The sequence below is a fragment of the Hyposmocoma kahamanoa genome, unplaced genomic scaffold, assembly GCF_003589595.1.
Source record: "Hyposmocoma kahamanoa isolate Upper Pololo Valley unplaced genomic scaffold, ASM358959v1 62, whole genome shotgun sequence".
Lineage (NCBI taxonomy): Eukaryota > Metazoa > Arthropoda > Insecta > Lepidoptera > Cosmopterigidae > Hyposmocoma > Hyposmocoma kahamanoa.
The window spans coordinates 7,761,725-7,774,997 of NW_020653850.1; the positions used below are offsets into that span (position 1 = coordinate 7,761,725).

The 13,273-nt window shown below is 37.0% G+C and overlaps 1 protein-coding gene across 2 annotated transcripts in view; it reads right to left on the reverse strand.

Annotated features, from left to right (window-relative positions):
• Positions 1-3,652: 3,652 nt before the first annotated feature.
• Positions 3,653-13,273, reverse strand: part of LOC113229546 (monocarboxylate transporter 14) — a 52,297-nt gene continuing 42,676 nt past the window's right edge. For both annotated transcript variants that reach the window (XM_026463178.1, XM_026463179.1), the window contains exons 4-9: positions 9,914-10,002; positions 9,396-9,511; positions 8,321-8,506; positions 7,217-8,230; positions 7,015-7,140; positions 3,653-6,068 (exon numbers count right to left, since the gene is read on the reverse strand). In XM_026463178.1, the coding sequence (XP_026318963.1) occupies positions 5,917-6,068; positions 7,015-7,140; positions 7,217-8,230; positions 8,321-8,506; positions 9,396-9,511; positions 9,914-10,002 (1,683 nt within the window). In that variant the 3' untranslated portion in view covers positions 3,653-5,916. The remainder of the gene's footprint in view (positions 6,069-7,014; positions 7,141-7,216; positions 8,231-8,320; positions 8,507-9,395; positions 9,512-9,913; positions 10,003-13,273) is intronic.

A 13,273-nucleotide genomic window follows, 5' to 3' on the forward strand; every position in this document is an offset into this window, starting at 1 on the left:
CCAACCGGGGCCCCCAAGCGGGCCCCCGACCGGGCCCCCAACCGGGGCCTTCAACCGGGGCCCCCAACCGGGATCCCCAACCGGGGCCACCAACTGGAGCCCTCAACCGGGGCCCCAAGCGGGGTTCCCAACCGGGGCTCCCAAGCGGGGTTCCCAACCGGGGCCCCCTAGCGGGCCCCCAACCGGGGCCTTCAACCGGGGCCTTCAACCGGGGCCCCCAACCGGGGCCCCCAACCGGGACCACCAACCGGGGCCCCCAACTGGGGCCCCCAACCGGGGCCCCCTAGCGGGCCCCCAACCGGGGCCTTCAACCGGGGCCCCCAACCGGGGCCCCCAACCGGGGCCCCCAACCGGAGCCCTCAACCGGGGCCCCAAGTGGGGTTCCCAACTGGGGCCCCCAATCGGCCCCCTAACCTGCCCCCAGCAGGCCCCCAACAGGCCCCCACAACCAACGCCCTAACTCACCCACATATGCTCTTTTATTATAAATTTATCATAATTGTCAGTTTTAATTGTTAATTGTTAATCAAAAACATTGAAAAGATTGAAAATTGATTAATTGTTAATTGTAGATATTTGCGATTAACGATTGATCAATTGTTAGTTGCGAGAACCGCAATTAACAATTGATTAATTGTTAATTGCGGTTCTCGCAACTAACAATTGATCAATCGTTAATTGCTGTTTCGCAATTGACAATTAATCAATTGTCAATCTTTAATTGCCAGAACAATTAAATTTTGCCCAACACTGCTTGAAACGCACATACATAAAAACATTTTAAGGCAGTTGCACGGGACGATTTAATCTATTCTTATCCAAAGCCCCGACGCCTTCAGACAAAACGGCACGACAGGGAATTTTTGAGTCACAAATATACCTTAATGTTATGACGTTATAGTTAAAATTTCAATTACAATGATCATAGCTACTAAAATAAAGGTGCGGCAAGCTTAGGAATACCGAAGCGGCAGCCTCCAGAATGACTCGGCGGCCAATGAATGCTTCGGCACGCTTCCGAAGATTCTCTTCTGCAAGATTACCATTTCTAAATATACAACTGGTAATAAACCAGCTTCCAACGCTACGACAGATCTGAACAGGATTTAATCCCGTTTTCCGCCCTAAACAATTACTGTGAATAAGTGATAGTAATAAATGGAAGATCCTCGAACATTTATCAAAAAGCTTGTCACTAGACATTGATTCGTTTGTTTGTGAGCTCCTTACGTTATAGCTTACATACTGATTTGTCAGGTACAGATTCAAAAGACAGTTTTCTGGTTACCTATCAGTAGGCCGAAATGACATTTGACAAACGACATTTTCCAGAAATAACGTTTGGTTTAAATTTCATAACCTCGAAAGTAATTTTGAGAGGAAAATGATTTTTCTTTTAAACCTAACTTAACCTAACCTATCCGTACCTAATCGTGTCTTTGCGATAAACATTTCACATATTCTGAAAGAACAACTGTTTCGTTACAATTCGGTTTTCGGTGTAGTGAAAATTCGAACAAACTTGATTTGGGACAAAAAAAATTTCGAGTTTGTGATAGGTTACCAGTTTTCCTTATGATGTCTTCTAGATCTTCTCTAGATGGTCATGAACGGAATTTAATGTAATAGATTCTCTTTTCAATGTCAAAATATTTATGTCTATCACACGATGGCAACAATCATAAATCCTGTTAGAATTATACCAGACAACTTAAATTGCTAAATGAATTACTGTATCTTTGTATCATGTTTCAGATTCGTCAACGTTGTCCAGACATTCGGCCGCCGTCGTGGACCCAACTCCAACTCGTAGGTTCTAAAAATTGTATATAAAATGCAAATATAACATCTTCATTGCACCAAAATATTTGTTTTATTGCTATAAACACCCATACATAAATTTGTATAGATTTTTAACAAATTGTTTCATGAACATGGACAAAAATCCTTCAGTCGAATTATTAGAGATAACGATAATAAACCTAGAAAGTGATATAAATATGTAATAGCATAGTAGTAGAACATTTTTTTATAAATCTAAGAACGAATATGAAATAAACTGGTTTCGATAGTAGATACGCTCCAAGAGTGTTGACATCCTTCAAGTTTCTATTTATCCTTACAAACGGGCAATAAAATTCTTTTTGTTTAAAATAATTCGAGTTGAAATGACGCTAGGATCCTGAAACTAAAAGGTGTTATAAGGTCCAAAAATCCATGGTAGTCACCCTTTTGGCTCTTACAAGTTGTCTTGCTATCATATTACGACTTGTACATCTGTTTTCATGGTGTCGCCATTTCTGAGGACCCGGCCGGGTCAGTGTAGTAACTAACTTTTCTATATTGTCTCGGGGTTTTGGGTGTTTGTGGTACTGACGTTGTTTCAGATTTCCTTAACACAAGTGCTTTAGCTACTTAATTTGGGATCAGAACAACGTATGTGATGTTGTGTAATACTTAATTAATATTTGAAATAAATACTGTAAATGATATACAAATATTAATTTACAAAGAAGCAACCTGGAGACGTGCGAGAAATTGCTATTATGTATGCGAGAATAGCAGTATCTCGCGCATTATGTCGCTCACGCGCAAGTTACGCCGTGTCGTACTAGACATACTAGTTTCTTACTCATTCTTCTGAGGGAATCTGCTTTACGAATGAATAGTAGAATTTTAAGCAATGTGACGATTTCAAGTGTAATTCGCTTACTTATGAAATAAATATTATTTGAGTTAGAATTTAAACCAATTATTATTAGGCTGGCTTCATTCAGGGCCTATGCATCCCCTCATCACTACGACCATTGACTGATCTATTGTGATCACCACCAACTACAGCGCAGAGCCAAGGAAAGAAACTTAAATCACCTGGGTGCATTAGATAAACATAAAAGTAAACTGTATTCACTACGATATTTAAGGACGCCAGGATTCAGCTCGTTACGTGGTACAGATACGGTGATGAAAAATTTCGTGATGAAACCTGCATGTCAAAGAAGGTTCACAATCAATGACGTCCCCAACCCGCGTTTGACTAGTATGGCGAGGTATGGCCTAAACCCTTGCATGAGAGGAGACTGTACTCAGCAGTGGGCCGTATAAATAGGTTACAGTATGATGAGTGTTCTGAGTAATGCACCCAGGTGATTTAAGTTTACTAAAAGGGTACTTAATGCACCTAGGTGAACTAATTCAGGTGATTTAAATTAACGCACTCGACTTTCCTGGCTCCAACAGATTTAATGTCCTCTGGTTGTGGCATGTGGCATCCCAGTATGGACCTTCGTACGCCCATCAGGGTGAGTCAGCATTGGGTGAGTAGATGAACAGGAGTTTCATCCGTCTTGTGGCAGAATTTGTATTCTCTCTCTGCCCAATATTTGACATGTGCTTGTTTAAGCCACAATGCCCTGTTACGGCTCTAGTTAGCATTCTTATGCCATTCCTGTTCAATGACAAAGCTTCTCTACAGTGTTTGGCACTGTAGGCTGCACAAAAAAAATACTACTACGCAAAAACCAAACTTAAACATTTTAAAAAAACTTGTAGGAAAGTAGTCATCAAAACGCAAGAATAAGTCAACAAAAATGTTTTTATTATTACAAATATGCTGCACTTAGGAAAATATCCTAAAACATATGCTAGGGAAGGCCGCCTGCATTTTTAAAACATTACTACAGTAAAATGTTATGAGCACATTGTATTCTATTTCTACATAGAAACAGCGAAAATAAAAATTTCTTTTTCCCAATTTATAGGAAAAGGAAACTTAGAGATTTTAGATACGACCTAAAACCTATTGATATGTTATTAGTATTATAGTAAAATGTGATATCAAAATATAGGCTAATTTTAGTCACACCACGTCTTGTAAAGGTATAGGAACATACGCGAGTACCAGAATGGGGTCACTAGGCCCTAACTATAAACATGCAAACAATTTAACATTAATTATGGCACTGTGGCATCCACACGCACAAAAAATCATAGTCACTTTCAAACACACTGTCTAAAGGCATCAAAATTAAAACTACACAAGTAAATACAATCTTTTTCTCTATATGTCTATATCAACAGATGTATCAAAAAAACTTGCATTTAATATACAAACCAACAAAAATATATTAATTAAAAAATGACCAGAATCGTTTAATGTATCATCTAAATTATTATGAGAATATATTTTTGCACTAAAATTCTAAATTAGAAAACAAAAAAGACAACAGTTACGAAAATAAAAAGTAGGTATAAGTAATTATGATTAAAAATTAGAAATAAGAAACATTGAAAATAAGTAATTCGAAGAAAAGCAAAGAAAATGGAAATAATTTCTATCAAATCCTAATAAAAGTTTCAGAATTTGAATGAGGCATCGAAGTTGATATAGAAATACGAATTGATTGAAACAAAGATTAGAGTTTTGCAACCCAAAAGACTGATGACTATGATTTCTTATTTATAAACATTAAAAATAGTACGCTATAGTAACCACAGCCACAGTAGTTCTTACTATAAATTACGAATAAATAGAGGTTTCTTACACTGTTTTAGTTTAGGGATGCTCCAAATTTTACATTAGTTCATAATTTGAAGTAACGTCCATCACTTTTATGTTTATAAAAATTAAAAATATTTTCTCAGCGACTCTTAAGATATTAAATAGACTATAGATTCATACTGAAAATGTTTCGAAGTCCTTGGACTTGAAGCTATTTGTAGTATGTAAGTACTTAGAGTAAATCATTAAAAAAAAGATAAGATAAGAGCAACCAGCTCTCATACCCAAAACCACCGAAGAGTTTTTTTGAATTTTAACATCGGAGTTATAATAAAAATACCTAATTACAACACCAAAAATATTATAAAATTATACCGCACCTTATACTAAGCCTACAAATAAAACTACACAATAAAATATAAAGGGTATTTGGAATTTTCCTCCTTAAATAAAAGGAGAATAACACACTTGTACAATGACATACACTCTAAAATGATCACGATTTGTTAAACATTTGTCTTAAGTCACTTCGTATGTTAAGGCACAAATATAATTAATGTACAATTAACTAAACCTAACGATTACAATGTGAAAAGTCACTCATCTCGTACATTGACAGTCAATGTATGCACTACCTTATTTAAAATCGAGTCTTATATTTATGCACCACTTTTAAAATGAAGTTAGGTACATTCTAAGTAATAATTTTCTGCTACAACTAAAGTACATTTTGGCTTCAGGTCGTTTATTAGGTCGGGTGTGGGACTTTAACAAAACTGCTCAATTTTTTACATCTCGAATCTTTGTACTTTTTCTAAACCTATATAGTATAAATGCATTATTTCGACTTCGGCGGAGTCTTCCGCGATATTTTTCCTTAGCAGTTTTGTCAAAGATTGCAGGGAATGTTTTTATTTTGTAAGAGTGATATTATAATTCGAGACATTGTCCAGATCATGGTTTATTACCTATAATACACAATTCACGCAAATTTATTTCACAAGTACATTATATAAACATTTTGAATTATGTAAAATTATTTGATTATCTCGAGATTCTATACTTAAAAGTGGAAGCAAAATGTTCCCACACTGACAGTAATTTTCATATTTGTTTTACTTATCGAAAGCAGTTTATAAAAATATACTATTGTATGTAATATGCTGCTAACTACATCATCTATAGGTATTTGTACGTATTCACCTCTATGATCTAACTAATCAACTCTTCAGTTTTTTTATATACTATTCGCCTTTATCAATAAAGAATAAATACGATTGTTAAAACTGCTCTCAAAGTGCTAAATAACTATTTATATTGAGAATTTAGCACCAGTCTATTTCAAACCGAATAGTCGGGTAGTAGGTACCTAGTGTCTTGTACATGAACTAGTCCATATGTCTGGTAGACGGTATTCAGACTTTTTGGTTAGAGTTCAGTTTGTTGCGCGACTTCTCCCACCGACTGATGCAGGGTATAGGGTAGCACATTACAGCAGAGAGGAGAAGGAATGCGCCAGAAACGTAGAAGGATATGTCGTAACTACCAGTAAAGTCTTTTAGGGCACCTGAAAGAAAACGTATAATACTTGAGTAGGTAGGTATAATTGTGTAGAGATTTTTTTTATTTTTTATAAAAATGTAAGTGCGCATTTGACTTCCATCACACCTGATGGAAAGTGATTATGAGGTCGAGGAAGGAGCATGCACACCTAAATAATGCCTATTCACTCTCGCCTTGAAAAGGTCCAAGTTCAGGAAATAAGTCTGCGGGCAGGAAATTCCACCCCATAGCCGTTCGCCAAATAAATGTGGAAGCGTAACGCTTCGTGCGAATCTTTGGTCGTTATCGTTATGTTTAGAAAGTAAATTAATTTATTTATAATAATAACAATAATGAGCCAGACAACCACACCAATTGCCGGTCATAAACTAGAGAATTCCCTGTACTACCCAACCAGATCAACGGAATTCATTCTGGGGCACTTCCGTAGAACACCCAGACCTGAAGAAAATTCAGAAAACTTGTTTTTCCACATTGGTCCAGGAATCGAACTCGGGATCTCCTCATCCAGTGCAGTAGTAGTGCAGTATAAACCGTTGGGCCACCGAGGTCGTCTATTTATAACTATACAAACAACGTATTTGCAGTGATGTAGGTACATAGGTCATTGTTCACTACGTGCGGACACATACCTACTCGTATTTGGCGCGGCGCCATCTCTAGGCAAGGTATAGAAATATCCTGGCGCCGAAGATTATGCATGAATGTGTTAATTAGTAATAGTTAACGAGGACTCCTACTGATAAAACCAACGACGTTGCTTATTACTTACTTAATTGGAATCCAGTAGTGAACTAAGTACAGTAAGGCATTTGTAATATTTTTGTAGAGTAAGTAACCTGTACCTTAAGCGTTAGAACTAACTGAATATATGAGAATGTAAACGTAGAAGGACTGGTTGGAGTAGTAAGAAGACCTATTTGTAACTTCCACTTTGTATTATAACTTACCGGCAATGGGAGCGCCTAGAAGTGCACCAACACCTTGGAACAGTAGGAACAGTCCAAAGCAATTGGTCAGTTGCTCCAAACCCAAGTACTCCACCACCAAGATTGACCGTAGAGACGCGAAACAGGCTGTATAAAAAAAATCATTTCAACAACTAATTTCAACGACATAGATAAATTCTATCATACTGACAAGTCTACTTACCGACAGCAAGCCCAAAGATAGTGCAATATCCAAACTGGAAAACTTCGTTGTAGCAAATACCGCTGACCATAGTTGCGATTCCTCCAGCAGTTATAGCGATATTATTAAGCCACAATGGTGACACTTGCGGCATCGATGACAGTACACCACAAGCAATACGTCCAACAATATTAGCAATTCCAATAGCAGAAACCAGGAAAACTGCAGTGTCCTTATCCATTCCGTTGATTTGTGCCCGTTCTGTTAGATACATGTACGGCACGAAGAAGCCTAACATCGTAAAGAATCCGCTGATCGCTAGAATGTTAAATGTCGGAGATTTGAAAAGGCTTACATCCAACATAGTTGCTAGAATTCTTCTCACGGCTTCGGGGCAAAGTTTGCATCTTCCTGATCGTTCCTCTTGTGCATCTTCCTGAGTCGGTACATGTGTAACAGCTAAGTGGTAACCTAAGGACGTTCGAGACGTGTATTGAGGCAGACGCGTTAAGCTAGCACCGAAGAAGATATCGTCACGGTATAGTGGGCGAGCTAAATCAGCTTGCGATCTACCAGACCTTGCCTCTCTAGCTACCATTTTAATTCCAGGCACAATCAAGGGTTCCATATTATCGACTTGACTGTTGGAATCTTCTTGTTCATCTTTTTCAGCCACAGGCACTGCGATGAATAGTGGTTTGTTTCCAAGGGGCTTCATAGTGCCTGCAGTAGCCGATGATCTTCTGCTAAGATGTGAATTGCTTCCACGGAAGACTTCTTCAGCAGTCGGATAGCGTGTGTTGTTGGCGACTCCCATCCAGGTGTGAGGACTTACTTTGTTTGTAAATCTCATTTCTGGTGGCATGGAGATACCGGAGTCAAGTTTGTTCTGCAGCTTTAGCATGGAGTTTAGTTTTTCAACTGCTTCCTCATGACGCTTGGCAGCGTTATCTTCCGATTGATCCGCTAAGGTCACGCGTACTGGTTTGATCGGTCTGAAGAGTGCTCCAAAGAGTGCGCAAATCAGCGACAGACCTGGGAAGGAAAGTGTTTATTACATTTGCATTCAGACAGCTGATGTTATACCTACTTTGAGTAGCGAAAGATTATCAATAGGTGACAAACCTGCAGTAACGAGCATAGTGCCTCTCCATTCAATACTCTCGTTAAGCCTCTCAGTGATAGGTGCCATGGCAAAGGTTCCTACTCCGGATCCGCAGAGAGCCAGTCCAGTAGCCAACGCGCGCCATTTCTCAAAGTAGAAGCCCACGGTCAGCACAGCCGGCATATAGATCATGCCGAAACCGATACCTTGCAGAAAAATAAAAACCAAAGTAATTTCGACGTAATTGTAATACCCAATTTTCAAACTCTCTGGATCACCATCATTATACAGTATTATACCATTGATTTAATCGTACTAATAGCACCGGTTTTAAAAGTTCAGTGCTTTCTAAAAAATGGAACTTTTTGCCTCTTCTCGCTTTTATACACCGTGAAATTTTAATTGCCCGAAAACTAATAGACTTATTCAGACTTTGTTTTATAATTACATTTTGGTGCATGAAAAAAAATGTACAGTCATTATAAAAACGTCCTTGAAATATCCTCCATATCCATCTATCTATGCCTTTAGCTATAAGTTATAGCAAAAGACATCGTAAAGTTTTTATGTAAATTTGTGAAGGAAATAGTCTACATAAATTCGCGTTAAAAATCTGAGTGGACAACAACTTTATATCCCTTCAGGCAATCATTAGCCAATTGCTAATATTATTGAGAATAAAATTGTTTGAACTCAAATGTGCGAGACGGCAGAACTGGTGGACAATTTCCGTAAATGGTGTAGTTACATGTTTGATGAATAATAATTAGTGTAATAAAATAACTTTTTGTGTGAAAGTCATGTTTGTCGGCTGTCGCTAGCTACTTTACGTGTTTTTATAACCACAAATTTTAATTATCAGAAATTTTAATTTACTCAAGTAATTAAAATTTCGTAGTAAATGTAAATACGTCGGTCAACGAGATAGTGGGCATTTGTAAAGGTGCAAATATTAATTTGTAGCTTAGTTTGCCTGTGCCTTGTACTTGAACTTGACTTGTACTACTGTGTACGATAGCTAGAGAAATAAAGATATACAATATGCGTATGCTAGCACAAGTACATAGTTAAGATTAGATTTACTCAAAAACCTACCTCCAATGATTCCATATACCAGATACAGGTATTCAACGCTTGTTGCGAAGTAAGACACAGCGAAAGCAGCAGCTGATATAAAACTGCCCATGATGGTCACTACTCTGAATCCATACCTGAAGAAAAAATTATTAGAAATTATTAGAATTATTAGAGAAGGACTTAGTGGCCATACTCGAAGGTGAAGAGCGTAGATATCGAAACTAGCAAACATATATATTACATGAACGACAAACTCAAAGAAATATTCCTTCCATCTCCATTCCATCACGCTTGCTGCAGATTTTTGTGTTTAGTTTTAATTTTGTCGTAATGCCATCTGAGAGAAAACTTTGAAAATTTTTCTTCACTCAGGTAGGTACTTAACAGGTTCCAGTGGCTGACAAGAGATGTCGCTTTATTAAATGATAATAAATGTCGACTCTATACGAAATTTTCTAAAAAAAATTGTTCGTTTTGAAATACAGAATAGGCTTTAGAGTTTTAGCGTCGATTTCTTAGACACCCCGTATACTTACTTGTTCGCTAAAGCGGAAACGAAGGGGCCACAGAGAAGGTAGGAACCAGCCAGCAATGAATTGATGGGCGCCACATGGCCACTGGTTGTCTGCAACAAATTATAATTACAATTAGTTATGTATACCCACATAGCTATAAATTTCATCGCGCTCACGCCGCGCGGAGGCCGCGTGGCCGCCGCGCAGCGAGCGCTTGCATCTAATTGTCGTGGCTAAATAAGCTATATTTATTTAGATTTTTCGTTTTAACTTAAATGAGCCTCCCGGGCGCTCGGGCGGCGACCGTGCTGTTATATTATTCCGAGGAATTTAAATATTGCTACCTAGTAAACAGAATTCAGATTCGTCATCAATGTACGTGAAAGCGTGGTAACTGGGCGGTCGTCACACGGCGGCCGCGCTTGTATCTGGGCGCTTATACTAGTTGCTAGTCAAACAATCCTAATGTGAAATGCATAATTTGTTACGTAGTCGTGAAATTTTCATATTTCTACCTAATCGATTTGTAACCAAGTTATTAATATTAGTTACTCTATACCTAAATTGCAATTATGTGGTACATAGCTACGGTAATTATGATTTATGAAATGTAACCTATGTGATAAAAGAAACTAACAACCATAAAATTTTTATCGTAATGTTCCTTAGTAATAAAAAGAATTTTAACACTGATTTACAACTGCTGTGTACGAAACGTGAAGTCCAAAAAAATTGTTGTCATTTTCTTTTAACATATAACATTTAGGTCTCATTTTATAAATTACAATTATTGTGAGTACGATAAATCGAAACATGTTTTTTCCTTTACGACAAAACGAACCTGCGAATCAATGAATGAATTTCAGCCTAAAGACGTCCACTGCAGAACGTGTATTATTTTATATAAATGATAATAATTCAAATTACAGACTTGATATTGTCGGACGATACAACGGACTGTTATTGTTATAATTAGGTCTGCTTCTGATCGTAATTTACTTTATGTATTTTATTTCTTTTATTGCACGAAAGACGCTAGGTGGTTAATAAATAAATAATTACTCAACTCGTAATACGCACATTGTCTGGAAATATTTTGTTTTAACGTGCGTTAAAACAAATTGTCACATGTTATTGAGCAGTAAGTAAGTAATATTACTTTACTACAATTAAAACACGTTACATGTTTGGAGCATTCTCTTTATCGCGTGTCTGAGCAAATACAGCTGGAAAATAGTGACGTAGATATTTCAGTCTAAAATGGTAGAATTTTTTTAAAATACAGTTACCGCTGGCTGCGCAATAGTAATCACAATGTCAAACCGGTGGAAGCAGTATTTTGCTACGCATTACTTTGATGTAATAAAAGGTGTTTCGTGATATTTACAAAAAGTTTGTAAACATTCTTCCACGATCGATGCACAGCTGGTGTAGACTAAAGTCGCAATACCATCAGATGATTCAGATAAAAAGGTATAGACCGCCAATTATATTTTAATTTGAGAAATGGCAATATTTATTTACTCTTTCTGAATTTATGTAAAATAATAAAAGTGTACTGAAATCCATGCAAATATAAATTTCAAACTCAAAAATGTAAATAATTCACGCAAATCTCACGAAACCTCAGGTCGATTTTGTTAAAAAGGGATGTTTTAATATTAAGTTTATTGGATATCACGGTGTTTTGCTACCATAATATTCAATTATGTTTTGTGAAATTACTTAATAATTATTAATACAAAGATAGGATACTAAGAAAAAATTCCTTCGATTCGGCTGGATTCGAACCAGCGCCTTCAACATACCGTGGCTGACGTTCTACCGCCTGAGCCACGGAATGACCAGCAGACCTTACGAAATTTTCTATTTGCTTGTTGCAGCTCTTTGTTTTTGGTTTTAACGACTTTTTGCGCGCCATCTATGAGAAATATAAGAAAGATTTTATTCACACAGCCAGGTTTTATTTTATTCACATTTATTCAGGTTTAGATTTTATTCACTCTTTCCAGCTACCAGCGGGTGATTAGAGATGTCATTTTAATAATTGTAACATTATGTTTACTGAATATCACCACAGATTACAGAATATAATATCACGATGTTTTATTACCATGATATACAATTATATTTTTGTGAAATAAATCCGTTGTTTGTTATAATTATTAATACAAACATCGCTGAAGTCATTGATTTGAATCCAGCCTGATCGAAGGAATTGTTTGTGTTCGATCTTTATATTAATAATTAAGGAATATTGAAATTATGACGGCACATTGAAAGTACAAAAATTATGTCTGCTACCACTGCAAATCAAGGTTTTTTTGCAACTAGGAAGCGCTTTTACTTCCCGGGGCAGGCCTTGATAATGACATATTACTAAGTTACATGACGTCAAACAAAAGTTTGACCATCACCAGTTTCAATAAATATTGTAATTATCGTATTCATTAGCTTTTACGTGCTTAAATGCGTGCTTAAATTGTTTAACGTGCGTTAAAACAAATTGTCACATGTTATTGAGCAGAGATTAAAAATAACTAATTATTTTATATTATATTTTATTACTTTATAAAACCAGAATCGATTTTGAGATGGAAATTATCACTAAGTAGATTTTATCATCTATTACTTGATAGTAACTTGGATCAGAGTATCAAAAAGTTGTAAACCAAGTTGACTAAATTTTTCGTGCTAATTTCTTAAGATATAGAACACGAGTTTTTTTGTATTGACGAGATTTTGGAACCTCTACAATTAAATAAAAAATAACTCAGGGCAAATAGCAAACTGGCAATACCAGATTAGTTGAGTCGGAAACGACTAGCTTATGACATATAAACAAGTGTAAATAGTGGCGATACAATGTTGTCCGATTGGTAGTGTTTACAGTATTACCTACTGTGACCGTTACCATCTTCGTTCCTTTGTTTGAAGGGACCGTCGTATAACACTTGATAGCTTTTCTTAGTTATTTAAATTAACTTTGTTTATATAATGTAGAGATCGCATACCGGTGTCTGTATCTTGCTGCCAGCCAAGCTGCTAGCACCTGCCAGTTCACAATTTATATTTAACATCCTAATAATGACGAACAAGTTGTAAACCTGGTGGTAAGCGACACTCCTGTCCATGGCAGTTGTTGTACCTACACTGTTTAGAGCTTTAAATCGCAAAGATCAGAGAGGTACTGCCACTGCGCCCGTCACCCTGAAACTGTAATTTTACTAGCACCGCTAGTTACCCTTCAAAACCGGGAGGCAGTATTTTTTTTATAATATCACATGTCGGGACGAATAAGTCGTGCGCCTCATGGTAAGCTACACGCCACCACGCACGCTTATGTCACCCTGAGACATAAGTTGACAAGTCTCATGTGCC